Genomic DNA, 19572 nt, shown 5'->3' with positions numbered 1-19572 from the left:
ATTTCAGACATAACCCGTCATTCTCTGTACACGTCCTCACTTTTGGGCAGAGCAGGACGTTCTAGGCACACCGGTAAATTTCCTACCCCAGGCTCAGAACCAGCCATTTCTCCAAGGAGTCCTGGTTCCTTGCATGTTAACAATCATGAAGTCTGTTCATGACTATTAGTTCTAAAAGCCCTCTCAATGGGTTAGAGCTAGGAAATACATATGTATAAATGTGAATACATGGGGACTTTCCTGGTGGTCCAGGGGCTAAGAATGTGCTCCCAATGTAAGGGACCCAAGTTCTATCTCTGGTTAGGGAACTAGATTCTACTGGCCACGACTAAAAGATCTTGCATGCTGCAACTAAGATCCGGAGCAGCTAAATAAATATTTTTAAAGATAATAAAAAATGTAAATACATGGACACACACGCATCTATTTCTATACCTACATAATAAAAAACCGTGAGTTCATCCAGATGACTCCAATTCCAATTGAACTAGAGAGGGTTTCCCAGGTGGATCAATGGTAAAAAATTCTCCTGACAATTCATGGGACATGGGTTCAATCCCTCGGTCGGGAAGACCCCCTGGAGATGGAAACGAAAACCCACTCCAGTATTCTTGCCTGAAAAACCTCATGGACAGAGGAGCCTGATGGGCTACAGTCCATGGGGTCACAAAGAGTCGGACACGACTGAGCGACTAAAACAACAAGGGGAACTAACGAACTCCCCTTTCTGGCAATAAAAAAATCCGAGTCTCATTATCCACAATATATTTGCCTATTTGCTCCATCCAGGGCTTCTCTGGTGGCTCAGATGACATCCTAGAATAAAGAGTTAATAAATTTCAGAATCGCTAACCCACATCACTGTAAAAGACAAACCTAACTCAAGTTCAATATTTGTTTACAGTTCTTTTTTCAGTCTGAGGGTCTATAGACAAAACAGTGCAATCAAGACCCACATGGGCTTACCTTCTTAGCCCTGCCTCAGCCTGAAATACAGCATTTAACATGTCTTAAAATAAAACTGCAAATGAGTGAACCAAGGCTCTGACACAGGACAGGGGCTCCCTCTCCTAGGGCAGTGGTTTCTAACTGACTGGTCCTTTAGAAACCTGGGAGGTGCACGACAGACAATGCAGGTGCCAGCCACTCTGAGTTGTTCTGATTCAGTAAATCTGAGCTAGAACCAAGGAACATGTATTTTCAAATGTTCCCTGAGGGAGCCCGACAGCCTCTTGGGAAACCGCTGGCTCTAAGAATAAAAACCTAAAAAAGTGAGGCCCTGATCTCACGTCTGGCTGGCTCACAACAAGCTCCAGCCTCTCTGGGCCATGGCCTCCACCCTGCTGGCCGCCTGCAGGCGCTGCTTCTCTGGCCCACAATACTCTCATCTCCCTCTACCACCTGGCAAATACCTATTCTTTAAAATCCAGCTCAGATGTCTCCTCCTCTCTGAAGGCTTCCCAACTCCCCAGAGACAGTCAGATCCCCAGTTCCCTGAGCTCTCAGAACAGTTTGCTTTCAATTGTCGAATAATTCACACATATTGAAAAACAGACCAGCACAAAATGACAGCTTTGTCAATAGCCCTCTGTTACAGCTCCCCTCACGAGTAGGATTATCTCTGCTTGTCTTTTCCATTGGCAAGGAGGCTTCTTCTTCCCGTGACGATCTCCAGGCACGAGATCTGGTGCATGGCAGGTGCTCCAAAAATGGTCTAAGATTATTTTCAGCATTAATTCTGTGGTTCAAAGACAGCCTAAGTACTTTTCCACGACGCGTCAGAACAGACTGAGAAAGTTAGGATTGCCAAAGAATCCCTGCTCAGTAATTCACATCTCGAAATGAAGTCCATGTCTTCCTGCTCTGGGCTAAACCTGCGTGTTATTGTTCATGCTGGTAAGTGAATGCTGTTTCCATACAAGACTCGATTATTTTTAGCACTCCTGTTATGATAAACTCACAGTAACCTCAAAAAGAACAAATCAAAGTCAACTTTTTGCCACAGGAAACCAGCTCACACTTAAATGTTTTGCAACATGCCATGGGAGAATAATAAAAAGATGAGACCTTTTGCTCACAGATGGTGAGGCTGACTCTCGAGATAGTGGAAAATGCAGCAGGAAGCGTGCAGTCTGGCCACTATCTTATGAAGTAAACTGGAAAAACACTCACACCCCAACAAGGCAAACACATGCACACAGACGGCAGGGCAACTGTTTCACCAGGGGCTGGATGGTGAATGGGGTGGAAAGGACCATTTATATATGAGGGGCAGGCCAGAGCTGGGTGACACTGGGATCCAAAGCCTGACGGGTGCCCAGGGGAGCAGGCAGGCAAGAGGAGCCTTCGGGGACTCCAACAGGGAAAGGTGAAGAAATGATCAGACAGGCAAACTAGTCACTCACATATAAACTATTTGTCGAGCACCTATTAAGTGTTCCATCTGGGTTCTCTGCAAGGTATCCTCATGTGTGTATCATAGTCAAGTACTACTCTGACCTTGCCCTCTGACATCACTAGGAATTCCTAAGACATCAGCAGGTGTATCAGTCACATTCCTAGAAAGGCTCCTAGGAACAAATTCCAAGGACTGAGAAAAGCTGAAAACAACTTACATTTGATAAGACTAGTCACAAAAGACAGCACTCCCAGAGAAACACACTTTGCAGCCAACAAGACAAATGAGGTCATTCTGTGTATGCTCCAAGATCTTTCCCGAAGCACTTAAGGCCATCAATGAAAGAAAGCAAGTCACTTAACACTTACAAGCTGAATTCTGGCAGAAGTCTAAGCTGCCAGCCAGACTCCCCTAGGGAAAGAGATCATGAGAATCATTTCCCTCCACTTCCAGAAGCTCAGTCCAGTCCTTAATCAAGGAGTTAATCACATGTGCACCAACAGAAAAGCCCCCAGAAAGCTAACCAGACCCTCATGCTCACTTCTGGAACACACCTAATAGTTCCAGTTACAGCGTATCTGGAAAGACACACAGGGCACAGGATGACCCATGAGGACAAAACAAAACAAAACATCAAGAATATGCATGTGACAACATGCAAGAAAAGTTAGGACACGTCATCTGCTACAAAGAGAAAAATATCCTATGCTGGATATCTGGAAGACTCAGCCAGAGCACCGGGTGGGGTGTATGTGTGTGTGGGGCATGGGGTAGGCATGGACGTGCACAGAGGTGTAAAAGAACAAAATCAGGAGAATTGGGTTTTAGATCTGATATTGCCACTGATGTGCTGTATAGCCAGGAGGAGGAGGAGTCACTTCCCTTCTAGGCCTTATTCTTATAAGCTTAGAAGTGGGCTAGTTAGAATTAAGAAGTGGGCTCATCTATATGCCCAGTCAAACAGGACTGCAGGCAGTGCTGTCGAAAGAATTCTGAAGCTCTGGGAGAAGTGGTTGGTCAATGAGGAGGCTTTCTTAGCCACGTCTGACACAGGGGTGGAGGGAAGAGTGGGAAGCACACACCTGCCAGCCTTGACCAAGATGATATGACATGTGGGGCTGCCTCCTTTTTAAAAATTCCCTATTACAAAACTATGGACACTTCCCTGATGGCTCAGATCGTAAAGAATCTGCCTACAATACAGGAGACCTGGGTTTGATCCCTGGGTCGGGAAGATTCCCTGGAGAAAGAAATGGCTACCCACTCCAGTATTTTTGCCTGGAGAATCCCATGGACAGAGGAGCCTGGCAGGCTACAGTCCATGGGTTCGCAGAGTCAGACATGACTCAGCGACTCACACACACACGTTACAAAACTATACACACGGACTTCCCTGATGGTCCAGTGGTTAAGAATCTGCCTGCCAATGCAGGGGACATGGGTTTGATTCCTGGTCTGGGAAGATTTCACACGCCACAGAGCAACCAAGTCTGTGAGTCACAACTACTGAACCCTCATTCTAGAGCCCATGCTCTGCAACAAGAGAAACCACCACAATAAAAAGCCCGCGCACCGCAACTAGAGAGCAGCCCCCACTCTCCGCAACTAGACAAAGCGAAAACGCAGCAACGAAGACCAAATGCAGCAAAAAAAAAAAAAAAAAAAAAAAACAACCACACATAAAAATTGTTAAGGTGATAAAGTTTATGGTGTGTGTTTTTATCATAATAGAGAAACTGTATGATTATTAACTATGAACATAGTTTTAATCTCCAAATGCAAAACTTTGAAACTAAAAAGAGAATTAGTTACCATCTAGAAGGGGGAAGTAAACACATGGAGTGTATTATAAAACAAACTGCTTTTTATGGGCAAAAAAACTAAAGCCCAACAGGATTGCTACTATGATAATACCTACTCAAGTATGGAATTAAGGGTAAACTGAGTCAACCCTAACACTGTACTATATACTAGAAAGTACCTCCGACCTCCAAGCACACAGCTAGATTAGACAGGTCTCTAGGACTTGCTTTGGGCTAAGCCTCTTGCATGGGTATCATCCAAGCCTCACAAAAACCCTCTGAGGCCAGCACTGTCAACAAACCCATGGTCACAGGGCAATCTGAGGGAGCTTCTGAGAATTGAAGTCTGTGGCTCAACCTCACCCACCTGGAAAAAAAAATGACAGAGCCAGGACTGGAAGGCAGATCTGTTTTGATTCCAAAGCGCCAGTTCTGAATAACCATGTACCATTGCCTGCCACGTGCATCATAATATAAAGCTCCTGCTTCCTCCTCACGTCCTGTTGACTCCCCAGCCCCTTATAACTTCTGATGGTGATGGTCAGCAGAGTCTATTTGGATGAAATATACACCTTCCCCCATCCTGTCTCCAGGACATGAGTCCTGCCTCCCCACCTCAGTGACAGGCTCCTGAGGGCAGTGATGGCCATGGTCCTGTGTCTTCACCAGCCTACACCTTGTGTGTACGGAGGGGAGTACAGCAGCAGCTTCGTGTGCATGTGGTGAGGATCCAATGAGCTAACACTCACAGGGCACTGAGAACTGAGCACGGATGCTCTTATTACCTGGTACCTCATACGGTATTTAATTCATTAGATTTCAAAGACCCAGGCTGCTCAGGTCCCACCTCTTTTATATCTGCATTTGGGGTCCTCTTGGGCCAATGCAGGAGAGATGTAAGAGTTGCAGGTTTGATCCCTAGGTTGGGAAGATCCCCTGGAGGAGGGCAAGGCACCCCACTCCAGTATTCTTGCCTGGAGAATCCCATGGACAGAGGAGCCTGGCGGGCTACAGTCCACGGGGTCACAGAGTCGGACACGACTGAGCAACTTTCATTCGGTGTCCTATCAAGGCAAAACACGAGCCTCTCTGGGTCTCTGCCTCCTCACCCCCGGAAACCAAATTGGGGCTAATTCCCACCTTGTCCATCTCATGAGGGAGAAGTGATGAGGAGATGGACAAGAAAGTAGTCTGGAAACTGCAAAAGGGCTGTAGATCAGGATCTCTCAACCTCAACACTGCTGACTCTAGGGGCCAGAGCACTCTGTCCTGGGGGCTGTCTTGAGGTATTAAGCAACATCTCAACTTTCTCCCCACCCCAACCCCAGTTCTAACAACCAAAAATGTCTCCAGACACTTGCCTAGAGGGCAAGATCACCCCTGGCTGAGGATCCCCAGGTTATGGTAAACTCAAACACTAGCTGACTCGTCTTATAAGTGGCAGTTAGAAATATTGAGGCTATGCCCAAACCTCTTCAAATTAACAGCTGTTTACAGAGGGGTGTCTATGTGCCAGCATCGAGGAGGGGGAGTTGAGAAGCACATCCCCGAAAGTACAAGAATGTCAAGGTAACTCTTTTTCTTTGGGTTTTTCTGGTATTTTCTGTAACAGATATGGATTATTTTTGTGCTAAAAACCCATGTGATTTACACACTTGTTCACCCTGAGAACAAGGGTAACCTCAATTTCTCTGTGCCTCAGCATTTTTGTCTGTGAACTAAGGGATAGATAACACATCAACTCCCACTGGCTCTTGCTAGTAAGTGCTCAATGTTCATGATTACTATTTTTTAAATAATATTAAAAAATTAAAGTACAGGGACATTCCTGAAGTCCAGTGGTTAAGACTCTGTGTTTCCAATGCAGAGGGCAAGGGTGTGATCCCTGGTCAGGCAACCAAGATTCCACATTCCATGGGTATTTTAAAAAATACTACTACTACTAAAGTGCTAAGCACAAGAACACTGAGATGGCAACCAACACCTAGCTAACGCCCTCTGAGCATTGGCAATGATGGTGAGAAATGGGAGAAACCTCTTAAGAGAGGAACGCTGGTTTTGAGCACCAGGAAGAACTCTGAAGAGGGAAAAGTGGTGATGACAGTAGCTTGATTTATAACAATGTTATCTTGGGCTCAATTTTAGAAAGCAGTTCATTTCAACACATAATTTGAAAAAAGCAGAAATCGTAAAGAAACTAGAGCTCAATGATGGGCCTCCTCTCCATTCACACTCTGTGACCACTTAGAACCAACTAAGGGGGAATTCGGCTCAGGGCAACCTCAAGGAACCTTCTGGGCTCTGCAGCCTCACATGCAGAAATGAGAGCACAAAGCGCATGCTGAGAAACTGCTTTCAGGGCTCACCTTGAAGGAGGAAGTAATCCGGAGTCGTGCGCTTCAGGGCTGCCTTTGCTTTATCGCTGCTCCAGTCCACTTCCAGTGCCTCTTTGATGGAGCAGAATACCACCTTCTGTTTAAAAAAAAAAGACAGAAGTGCTTAGGGATAAAATAGTGAAAGTTGCTCAGTCGTGTCCAACTCTTTGTGACACCATGGACAATACAGTCCATGGAATTCTCCAGGCCAGAATACCGGCATGGGTAGCCGTTCCCTTCTCCAGGGGATCTTCCCAACCCAGGGATCAAACCCAGGTCTCCAGCACTGCAGGTGGATTCTTTACCAACTGAGCCACAAGGGAAGCCCAAGGATAAAATACATTTGACATCAAATCACCAGGCAGTAACTCATCACCATTACTAGGTTTCCTGTTCATTAAAAGAAGCTGAGGTCCACTCAAATCCAATAAACGCTTACTGAGCACTTACTGTGTGTTCCCCTGGGCACTGGGGTCACAGAGGTCAATGCCACGGACTCCCTGCACTGTAGGAAGACAGAGCAAAGCTAAACACCCAGTTCCATTCTGACTCTTTGGTGAATTCTAGCGGTATTTACGCCATGGAAATTCCTTCACAAGTGACCGATAAAATATGTCTAAAGATATTCAATGAAATATTCTGTGAGTAAACAGACACAAACAATACCCATAAATAACAGCATTCCTTCTCCCTATGGAAGGAGGAAATACAGTTGAAACCTAGTAACCTACATCAAATTTTCTTTTAAAAATGCCATGAGAGATATATGTTAAAATACAAACAACTAATTATGAATAAGAAAATGGCTTTCTTTCCCTTTCCTAAACAATGAAGTCCCAAAGCCATTTTCTGGGACTGAGGAAGGTCAGGGAAAGGAGTGTGTGGAGGGCTGGTGGCTGGACTGGAGGGGACAGAACAGGGCAGGGTAAGGAGGGCATCCCCAGAGGGCAGCAGCCGGAGCCTGATCACATCCAAGGACTTGATGCAACAAGAAAATACACTGAGAATCTGGGGAGCAAGGCTTCTCTCTGTCAGAGAAGAAGAGAATCAGAACTATGGAAACAGAATATTAGAATGAAGCCTGTGGTGAGTATTACTGCCGTGAACTCATTTTCCATATATACAGACAAACAAAGAAATAAATGTAAATGCAAGTGTGTGTGTACACATACAAATATTTACCTGCTGTGTCCACTGAGAAAGTTTAAAAGCAATAATACTATAGCAGCAATGAGCACATCTAAAACACAGACTCTGGTTTCTAATCACCACTAAGAGACACATTTCTCCTTGGAGAAATGACTGATTTCAAAGCTGCAACATGAGAGGAGCCTGAAACAGGAAAAGTGCCCCAAAGAATGATGGGACATGTCAAGCAGTAACAGAATTCAGCTTAAAGAAACTTCCACTGGTCAAATCTGGAGCAATCTGAGGATAAAAGTAAAGAATAATAGGTAATACTTTAAGTAAACTATAATCCCTTAGACCTAAAATTAACTAATGAGCAAAGCTTTTTAAGGAATGAAGTATTTACATATTTTCAAAATATTTCTCCACAAAATACCTATTAGTCACACAGGGATAAAAAAAACTGTTTTCAAAGGACCAGTATGGAAAACAACCTTACTCAAATGATCAAAGTTAACACAACCAGTAAAGCAGCACATGGAGACCATGCACCAGACCACAGGATGCAATGAGAAGCATCCATGTCGTGGTATTTTTGCCAAAGATGTGTAGCAAGAGTCTAATTACAAGGAACATCAGAGGAACCCAAACTAAGAGACATTTTACAAAATAACTGGCTTGCAACCTTTAGATGTCATGAAAATCTAGATGCATCCATGATTCTGACCCAGATCCTTTTGCTGTTAAGGACATGACTGAATAACTAGCAAACCCTAAACAGGGTCTGAGGATTTAGATGGCAGTGACTTATCCATGTATTTTTCCTGACTGTGATGGTTGGTTTCTGATCACGGAGAATACCTTATTTGAGAAAATAGACTAAAATATTTCGGAGTAAGGCAGTGGCACCTTATTCTCATATAGTTGTTAGCTACTTCTACCAAGTTTAAGCTAGTATATGTGTGTGTGCAAGTGTATAAAACTTCAGACTTACAGAGGTATGTGTCTTCCTTTCTTCCCTCTACCAACTCCCCACTCCCACCCCACACACATCAGAAAGAAAAAGAAAACAGAAAGAAGACAACAATGGTACAATTTACCAGGCTAAGTGAACCAAGATCTATTAGCTACCAGGCAGTTTCCACAGCCTGCTGAAGATCAAAATGGATTTGAAAGATGAAAATACAAACTGCTGGTGAAAAGAAAAAACAGCCATGGTTTGTAAGGTGGCTTTCTGCCTCTCCATAATCACTCCTCTGGGGTTTGGATCCACTGTAAAACCTAGTATACAAGATGTCTGTAATCCCCTCAAACCTGTTGGTCAATGGGTCTGTCTGACCTTAGAAGATAACTCATGTAGTCAACCAGAGTGACATTTAGTGTTTGGTATAGACTTGCCAGACTCTTCCCCCCTCCCCCCCATTCTTCTTTTTTTTTTTTCGCCCCCCCATTCTTCTTATTGCTAAATATTTATTTTGCTTTTCAGGTTTCTACAATATTTTCATTGTACTGCAAATTTTCTTTCTATTTACACAATATTAGCTTTTCTTCCTTTCTCCTTCCCTCCTTACTTTTCTTCTTTGTATTTTGCTATTAATTTCCATGTAGCAGATCATTTTATTAAAAATCTGTGAGACCCTCCATAAATGTTAAAAGCTTGATTTTATAATAATCGTAGGAATATTCCTGTTTCTTCAAAGCATTGACAACATTGCCTTAAGTACTCTGATCTCTGTACTTTAACTTTTCTATGTGATTTTGAAAGTCAAAGTGTTAAAACTGCTCAGTCATGTTCAACTCTTTGCAACCCCATGGACTGTAGACCACCAGGCTCCTCTGTCCATGGAATTCTCCAGGCAAAAATATTGGAGTGGGTTGCCATTTCCTTCTCCAGGGCCAGACCCTTCTTAACAAGTCTTACAACACAGGTCAAGCCATCAGCAATACGATCTGGAGATGATATCACAATAAGGAAAAGTCTTACCAGGTTTCAAAAACCACTAAGACTTTCATTCAAAATTTTTGTAGTTTGCCTGGCTAAGACCAATGCCAAGAATCCACTGATTTGTGAGGCCATTATACGAAGAATAAAGGGGAAAAAAGTTGGTTCTAGAATCAGTTCGAGGCAGGCCTGCCTCTAACGCTTTCAGGGCCTGAGGGTAAGAGTACAAATGAAAATCCATATATCATTCTACATATCCAGTTATAAATTACACTAATAAAGCTATTAAGTAAAGTATATTGTATTCTCCTGCCTTGACAAATAAACCTCCTTCATAACCACCTGGAAAACCAGGTTCAAATTTGGAATTCTCACACTGCGTAGGAGTCCTGTGTCAGAGGAGGTACCCTGGGAAGGTTGCCCCCATCTCATTCTGGCTCACCCACAATGTAAGGAGCTTTGAACCTGACTTTGCATAAGGCTTTGCCCATCCTTCCCCACCAAAACATCTAATCCTCAGGCCGAGGCATTCAGACGCTGTGGTTAAGGTCCACACTCCAGAGGCAGACAGGGAAGCAGCCCACAAAAGCCTAGAAAGTGAGTCTGAGGCTATCTGGCCAGGAGATTCCAGGGGTCCAGGTACCCAGAATGGGGTTGAGAACTAGGGGGGAAGGCTACGGGAACCAGGCAGATGCACCTTCTTGATCTCATGGGATCCTTGCCTTGTGAGGGAAAGGCTGGAGGAAGGCCGGAGTGGGACCTTCTAGAGCACCACGGCCAAGGGTAGAGGCCCTTTGCCCTTCCCAACTTTAGGGCAGATTTAGTCCCAGTTCTGCCACTAGTCTGTGACCGTGGACCAATGACTTCACCTCTCTTGGGTCTGTGGCAGACAACTTTTAGAGAAGTTTCCTGGGATCTAAGGAGGAGGACCCTGTGTCCTTGGCTTTAATGTGTACCAACCCGCCAGCGCAGGTGACAGAGTCTGAGGTGGTCACACGATCCAAGCCAGGCCCACCAGATTGCTTAATCAAGAATAGAAAGCTGGAAATAGAGACACATTCATGGCAGAACTCTAAAGAGAAAGGCCAGATTTCTGTTGCCTTCAGGGCTTCACAGCTGCCCTGGTTTTTTCCTCTTCTCAGATCACAGGAATAAAACTTCATGCTTCTTGGGGTACTACAGCCTGCCTCCAATTAACGCCCCTGTTTTTGGTTCAAAGTATCCAAACTCTACTATCATGGCTCATGACAAAAATAAAACTTAACCAAGCTGCCTAATCTGTAGTAGAACAGAAGCAAAAGGCGATGCCTGCCTTACCCACCTCACTGGCATCGAGTTTATAAAGAGAAAAGGCTGCCTAACAGAGCTTTCAGGGAGTGAAGAGCCTTCAGATGAAGCAGCCACAGAGCCTGCGAGGTAGCAGCCGCTACCATTCACCCAAACGAAGTAACCCCTCCTGTTCCACCACGTCCTCAGCTCATGAATTCCTGTCTGGTAGGCCTCACCCACTCCCCTCCACGGTCCATTTTCTTCCCTGATCATTCTAGGCCTTGAGGATTTCGGTCTGAGAGTCTAGTTAAGACTCATAACAAGCCTTCTTACACTGGGCAGCGGCTTCCTGAGGCAGAGACCACAGTGAAAGGTGCAGCGTAGATCGGAGCAGATATCCAACAAACACCCAGGAACTGATAAGACCCACCTGCCTTTCATTTGCCAAAAAGCCCAACAGTAAATATAAAAGATGAATTCTCCACATAGTCTATCAGCTATCAAATTAAGGGGTTGTGCTGAGCCATTTAAATAGTGGAAGACTGCAATAACCTCTGTGCAATAGGAAACTGGCTCAATAGATCATGGCAAGGCAAAGCGAGGAAGACCTACCAGACAGCCACTTAAAATCATGTTCTCCAACTGTATGCCAATATACCTCAATAAATAAAATAAGAGTAGAACAGAAGCATGCTCTCCAAAGTAGACACAAAGATTTGAGAAGTGCTTACGAAAATACACGGAGTGAAAAAAAGAAAAGACAATACATATTATATGCCACATACATTAGGTCATTATGTATGTCTTGTATATATTTACATATATTAACTAGCACTCTAATTTATTATGTACATGCATAAAAAGAATAGTGACATTATTGGGTAGCAGGATTCATATTTTCTCAGTTTGTTCTATATTTTCCACACTGGAACTTGTGAAACCATTTTGGTTTTTTGTGGGGGTTTTTTTGGCTGTGCCACACAGCATGTGGGATCTTAATTCCCTAACTAGGGATCAAATCCCTGCCTCCTGCAAAGGAAGCATCGAATCTTAACCCCTGGACCACCAGGGAAGTACCCTATTTTACTTTTTAAAATCAGGCTGAACATCTATAACAAGTGATAAAGATCTGGAAGTAAAGCAGCATGTAAATCAGAATTGAAACAACTTTCAAACTACAGATTTCGAGGTCTAATTTCCACACCTACTTATCAGAGACTGTAGTTTTCAAAAGCATTTTAACAACTGACAACCACAACCCGAGACAGTTTTCACACTCAGCAGAGTGGCAAAAGAGCCCAAAGTTACCAAATGTTACTGTTACATGCTGCTGGGTTGAAATGTAAATAGAGAAAACGCCTTAAGACTTATTTTTTGGAGTCTGGTGAAGTTGAAGGTGTACACATTCTAATTCTCCTATGCCCTAGAGAAATCACACACCTATCCAAAGAGATTATCTATGCACGCACACAACACTGACTGCAGCATAATATGTAACACCAAAAACTTACATAGCTAAATACCTATTAATAGGAAATTAAATAGTAATGTTTTCACACAATACTCTGTGGTCAAAACAAATAAACAAAAAACCCACCAAAAAAACTGTCTTGCAATAACTGTTGTCCAAGAGAACTTGCAATGATGACAAGAAAACTTTGTATATGGGTGCTCTGCAATATGGATGCCACACGCCACGTGTGGTTACTGAGCATGTGAAATGTGGCTAGTGAGACTGCAGAACTGAATTTTTAAATTAAATTTTATTACCCCCCCAAAAATAAATAAATTAAATTTTATTAATTTTAATTTGAATGGCCACATGCAGCTGGTGGCTACCATAATGGACAGCAAAGCTCCAGACCTACACACAAACACAGACGGCCTTATAAAGTTACTCTTAAAAAGTACGTGAAAAAAAAAAGCAGGTAAAACCAATTTTTAAGAAGTTAAAAAGCATGCCAAACAACTCTGTATTGCTTGGAAACTCAGGCGAGCAGGAAGAAGAAATGCACAGGAATGAGAAACATGCCTGAGGACAGCGGTTCCTCATGCGGGGCATCCAAATGGCCTCGACCACTCAATCGTGTTTTATGCTTTAAACTGGGTGGTGGTTTCATGGTGGTTTAGCTCTACGTTCTTAACTTCTACCCTACAACATCACCTAGTAAGTGTCATTCCATTGCTGAGATTTTACAAACGCATGATAAAGCACTATGCCAAGCCGGCCTCCGTCCACGCTTTATGGATACCTTAGTAAACCTGTACAAACGTGCCAGCAGACCTGAGGAGGAGACAGAGGAGAAACATGCAGATTGGTACAAGGGTCCTAGAAAACTTCTGGTTATTAAGGTGGATAGTGTTTGCTTTATTGTTATGTTTTGTAACTTGCACTGATGTCACATGATTTTTATGTATCAAATATCACACATACACACAGACAAGACAGTGCTGTGATGCTGGCAGGGACTTCTATTCCTCATCCATAGAACCGAGAGACTTCTCTCCAATGAGACAAGGCACCACCAGCACCGCTCCAAAACTCTTCTACTTGGGAGACCTACCATCAGCTTCCCACCAAATCCTCTGCAATGTACACCCTGCCCCCTCCCTGTCTGCCCCCCAACCACAAACACACCAAGTCACTCTGACAGGCCTCTCTGGCCTACAGGTTCTGGTCCAGCCAACAACTCAATAACAGACTTCTACACATTCCTCACCAAGAACCTTGTCTTCTTTAAAGTCTGTTCTCTCAGCTCAGTTCAAATAACCTCAACTATGAGAACTAACATACTACAACACTAATCAATTTATTCAATCACAAAGAAAGTTAAATCCTTTCTAACTAATGAACAAATCCTTTTTACAATGACAGTAATCTCCCAAGTTGGGTCATGTTATGCTGCTGCAACAGCCACTACTGCACAGTGAACAAACAGGTCCTGAACACGAATGTGTGGGCACTGCACTAGGAACACAGCTGTGAACAAAACTGCCTGGCCCAGGTCGAATGGAGTTTACGTGAATGAGAGAGACACTGACAAGTCATCTGAGGGGCAACGGGTGTTACAATCAATGTGCCACAGAGGAGAGGAGGAGCTACACTAGTCAGTCACCAGGAATGCTGCTTTAAAGATGGGACTGACAGGAGGATGAGAGAGTTGTCAACAAAGGGCTCAGAAAGGGAGAAATCAAAACAATGAATCACTCTTCAACTGTGCAATTTCACAACTAATTCATGAAAAAGGGATTTCCAGGGCCCAAATTAGTCACCTACTACTTCAGAAGTGGTAAAATTAAGTCTGTACTTCTTAGCATGTCAGAAGCAAATCTTTATGTTTAATCTTTAAAAAACTATCACAGAGCGTATCCACCCTCAGGAATCTACCCACTCCTATCCAGTAGCCCCCTAACAATAAAGAAACATAAGCAGCAACATGTGAGCACACTGGTGGCCATTCATCCTGAAAGTTTTCAGAAGTGATCCTGATTTTCACATATTCACCCCGCCCTCCTAACCAAACTTCAAGTCATCCTGGAAACTCCAAGGGGATGCACCTTGTGGTGATAAAGCAGACCCGCACCCTCGGCCACCGCCTGTGTTCTCCCCCTCCCTGTGTCAGCCTCTCAGTCACATCTGACTCCTTGTGACCCCATGGACTGTACCCGCCAGGCTCCTCTGTCTATGGGATTCTCCAGGCAAGAACATTGGAGTGAGTAGCCATTCCCTTCTCCAGGGGGCCTTCTTGACCCAGGAATCAAACCCAGGTCTCCTGCAGTGTAGGTGGATTCTTTACCATCTGAGCCACCAGGGAAGCCCTCCTAGTCCTTCCTTCTGACAGAGCTGTGTGATCTCGGGCAGGTCCCTTCACTTCTCTGGGCTTCAGGGTCTGCTGTAAATGGAGATAAGACAACTAACGCACTTCCTTGCACCTGATGCAGTGCCTTGTACACAGTAGGCATTCTGCAACTCACAGATACAGAAAGAATTGGCTGTTTGGAGCCAGGGAAGTCAGAGTCATTTTGTCTCAACATCTGAGCTTCTTCTTGACCCTGTTTCCTGTGACTGGGTGCTGATCTTGGCTTTGGCGCTTGCCAGTCTGTTCTTCACATTTCAACTCTGACAACTCTTCCTCAGAGAAACCTTTCCATACACTTCCTCATCATAAAACCGCTGCCATCTCCTTTACATGCTGTATATGGGTACCCACTTCACGTCTGTGCCCGAGACCTGTTTCTGGGGAAATCTGTCTCATGACTCCTCCTGGGCACCAAAGGAAGCACACAGTGTCCTCCTGAGCACCAGTCTCTGGGCTGGGCATCTGCCCGCCACTGTAGTTCTCACCGTCGCACAGGTGCTAGAAAGGCCCGGCCAGCATCTTCCTAGACGGTGTGAAAACCACAAGCTCTGTTTTTCCTCTTTGTTTTTTAACGTTTCTAATTTCGGAGCACAATGCGTACCTTCAAGCACAAGTGGCTGTACAGCATAGGGCTGAACCCAAGGAAAAGGGGGAGGGGAAGGGAGCCCTGCCAGAAGCCTTTCACAGGAAACAGGAAGTGGCTGCTTCCCCACCCCCATCCTGCAAGGCTGAGCACAGCCCAACTAGTTGAAAGGGCAGAACCTAAACCCAGGGATTTTTGAATTGGAGGAAAACTTCGAAACTGTGGAGCAGTCACTGCCAAAATGGAGACGGCACATTCTTGCAAGGTGGCCGAGCCCGGCCTGGCCCCTCGCCTTCCGCAGCTCCCAGGGAGGCCACACAAAGACAAGGTTTGGAATCCCGGAGATTGTCATGAGGAATGCCCTGCATGCCTCACGACTTTCACAGCTTGGGGTTGGAATCCAAGCCTGAATTGTCCCCGTGAAACAGCTGACTAACAATGTCAGCTGGGGAATATTTTGATACCTTCAAATTGGGCCCCGTGGAGGAAGAGGCTGCACAAAGAGCTGTGTGCCTGAAGAGCCCATAGAATGGTACGCAGAGGCCACCCAGGGCCTGCCAGGGCTGCCCACATTCTCCTCATAGTTCGCTAAAGTGGCTCCCAAAAGAGGTTTCCAGATTCGCCCCAGTGGGCACCAGCAGACTGACTCCCAGAAAACATCCCGCTGTGCAGGGCTCACAAGGCTAGGGCTCTCTCCATTTGAATGTGAAAGGCCCGCCTCAATCAGAGGAGGCCCTTAAGCCATAAAACCCTTCACACCAAGGCCAAGTGTCACACTCGTAAGAGGGTGTGATTTATAAATTGACAGCACCCACAAAGCTGCTTTTGTCCTCCTCCCGTAGTTAACAATTTATCTCCCCCAACCAAACTCACGGAGCCATTCAGATAAAGCTTGACTGGGCCTCAAGAAGAAAGAAAGAAAGGAAGAAAGAAAAAGACGCAAGTTTTGGCCAAAACACTAATGTTCGCTCTGGACAATTATGGTCCTGTGAATAGACACTAAAATTAGGGCTTAATAATTCTCTGTATCGCACTCACAGCGTCGAACTATTCCACACAAACATAAAGAGCAAGAGAAAGAAAATCTCCAACGCAGCCTTGCTGGAAACTCAAGAGTTCCACTTTTGTGGTTTTCTGCAGTCTCTTTTGTGGTTTCTGCACTCTTAGAATCCCCCCTTTAGAGCAATTTTAACTCAACGCCCTGACCAGCTGGTTTTCTTTCTCAACAAAATCTACAAAGCAAAGAGTAAATATGGGCTTGGCCATGTCTTTCCTCTTGGTTTAACAAAACCAATTCTGGCCACTTGGGTTTGTTTTCCTCATCGCGTGAATTCCCTTCTCAAATTCCAACACTAGCTACGAAACCATCATCTACCTACTGATTCTCTTTCCACTCTTTCTTATGTAAAATGAATTAATAGTACCAATCCTAGCAGAAATTAAGCCCCTAACATAAACTACGTTCAAAAAATAGATATACCTGAGAACACTTGTCAATAGTAAGACCTTTCATCTTAAAAGGTTATTTGGTGGGGAAAAAGCCAAAAACTTTATTTTAAAAAAGCAATGAAAAATCACATCTGGGCATCACTTGGTCCACATTTTCTCCAGAAGACCATCTACGTCTTCTTCATTGACTACGCTAAACCCTTTGATTGTGTAGATCACAACAAACTAGAAAATTCTTAAAGAGAAGGCAATACCAGACCACCTTATCTGACTCTGAGAAAGCAACAATTAGAACCAGACATGGAACAACAGACTGGCTCCAAATTGGGAAAGGAGTACGTCAAGGCTGTATAATGTCACCCTGCTTATTTAACCGATATACAGAATACATCAGGTGAAATGCCAGGCTGGATGACTCACAAGCTGGATTCAAGATTGCCAGAAGAAATATGAACAGCCTCAGTTATGTAGATGATACCACTCTAATGGCAGAAAGTGAAGAGGAACTAAAGAGTCTCTTGAGAGTGAAAGAGGAGAGTGACAAAGCTGGCTTAAAACTCAACATTCAATGAACCAGGATCATGGCATCTGGTCCCATCACTTCACAGCAAATAGATGGGGAAAAAGCGGAAACAATGACAGATTTTATTTTCTTGGGCTCCAAAATCATTGCAGACAATGACAGCAGCCATGACATTAAAAGATGCTTGCTCCTTGGAAGAAAAGCTATGACCAACCCAGACAGCATATTAAAATACAGAGACATCACTTAGTCTACAAAGGTCCATATAGTCAAAGCTACGGTTTCTCCAAGAGTCATGTAGGAATGTGAGAGTTTGACTACAGAGAAGGTTAAGCACTGAAGAACTGATGCTTTCAAGCTGTGGTGCTAGAAAAGACTCTTGAGAGTCCGTTGGAATGCAAGGAGATCAAACCAGTCAATCCTAAAGGAAATTGGAAGGACTGATGCTGAAGCTGAAGCTCCAATAATTTGGCCACCTGATGTGAAGAGTTGACTCACAGTAAAAGACCCTGATGCTGAGAAAGACTTTGGGCAGGAGAGGAAGGCCACAGAGGTTGAGATGGTTGAATCTATCACCAATTCAATGGACATGAGCTTGGGAAAACTCTGAGATAGTGAAGGACAGGGAAGCCTGGCAAAGACTCAGACATGACTTAGCTACTGAGCACACAACCTCATGGCAGCAGTCAGCTGGTACTAAGCATGTCTGCCCCCTGTAAAGGGGACAAGCGCTGGCCCACTCTGCCCAGGCCCCTTCCTTCAGGGCCACTTGTTTCCTTCTCTGGTTATGGCCTGGAGCCTCCAGGACCCCAGGGCTTTTTGACTTAACACTCCCCCCCAACATAACTTTTTTCTTAATTTTTACTGAGTATAGCATTCTTGCCTGGGAAATCCCATGGACAGAGAAGCCTAGCAGGCTACACAGGTTGCAAAAAAGTCAGATATGACTTAGCAACTAAAACAAGTATGACTTCACAACTAAAACAGCAACAGCACAATTACAGCTGCTTTACAATGTTGGGTTAGTTTCTAATGTACAACAAAGTGAATCAGCTGCATCAACATACCTTCTTGACCATGGTTGTCTCAGATGAATCAAGTTTGGCTCTCTTGGTATCAGGTCCATCTTCTACTCCTTGACTGACTTTGGCAACTTTGGTTTTCTCCCTAGAGGATGACAAGCAGAGGGAATCGAGTTTTACTCTGTGAATTATGCCATGAGAACAAAAAGAGCATCACCAGCTCACTGCATGGAATCGATGGTGGTTAAGAGCAACATCTCACACTGATCTGGCTCAGATCCCAGCCCGGCACCACACTACCTGATGTGGCATTTACCCACTATGTGGGAATAGTAACCCCTGCAGGATTAAGAGAAATAACCAATTGCTTGGCAGAGTGCCAAGCACACAATATGTTCTCAATAGATGTTGTAAACATTCCCTGAATTCAATCCCTCCCATCTACCATGGGGAGCTCACCTTCAAATAATCTGGCCTTCTTTTCTCTACAGTGGCTTCTTTATCCATTTGGAACACGCCCAAAGACTAGATTTTCTTAAAGCCATCACACATTAGAGTTACAAGAGATTCTGAACATGTCTATCCTTCCCCCATCTTGACTTCACAGGCAAGAAACCTGCAGACTGAAGAGAGTTCAGGGACTCCCCTGAGAAGGTCAATGAAAGAAAGCAGTTCCTGTCTTGACTCCTGGTGGGGGCTTCATTACCACACAGGGTCTCTCTTTATCTCTCATCGGCAAGGCCATGGTCAAAAGTCACAGCCCCCAAACCAACTCTTGTCATCTTACAAGAATGGTATCATCACCATCTTTCATCTAGAAGTTGTAAGTTCAAAATATGGTAGGTCTCATCATGTGAGACTTACCCCTGATCTGCAACCTCAAGGTGCAAGAAGAGGAGGTCTGTTTGTTCCACCAGAGTTGCCTCTGGACCCTAGAGATGTTCCAAGGTAGACTCTGGCTGAGAGTGCCTCCAGAGTTGCCCATTTAACTAGTTAGTACTCAGTTTATTAGCTCTCAAACCTAAACACACACAAGCCCAAGCTGGGAAACAAATGTATACAATCTAATCAAGTCGTCCCTAAACAGAAAGCAAAGCCCAGATTGATCCCATGCAGTGTGCTTTGATCACCTTAGAAATGCCTTTCTCATGACCTAGAGCAGCTGTTTCCAACCTTTCTGGCATGGTGGGGGTGGGGTGGGGGGCACACCAGTTCTGTGGA

General features: G+C 44.5%; 1 protein-coding gene across 4 annotated transcripts in view; it reads right to left on the bottom strand.

The window, feature by feature from the left end:
* Positions 1-19572, bottom strand: part of SAE1 (SUMO1 activating enzyme subunit 1) — a 61679-nt gene that overhangs the window by 21524 nt on the left and 20583 nt on the right. For all 4 annotated transcript variants that reach the window (XM_065926385.1, XM_065926382.1, XM_065926383.1 and 1 more), the window contains exons 5-6: positions 18397-18496; positions 6567-6672 (exon numbers count right to left, since the gene is read on the bottom strand). In XM_065926385.1, the coding sequence (XP_065782457.1) occupies positions 6567-6672; positions 18397-18496 (206 nt within the window). The remainder of the gene's footprint in view (positions 1-6566; positions 6673-18396; positions 18497-19572) is intronic.

The sequence above is a fragment of the Muntiacus reevesi genome, chromosome 2 (genome assembly GCF_963930625.1).
Source record: "Muntiacus reevesi chromosome 2, mMunRee1.1, whole genome shotgun sequence".
Taxonomy (NCBI): Eukaryota; Metazoa; Chordata; class Mammalia; order Artiodactyla; family Cervidae; genus Muntiacus; species Muntiacus reevesi.
The sequence above is the reverse complement of the archived record's forward strand: the minus strand, read 5'-3'. Positions and strand labels throughout refer to the sequence as shown.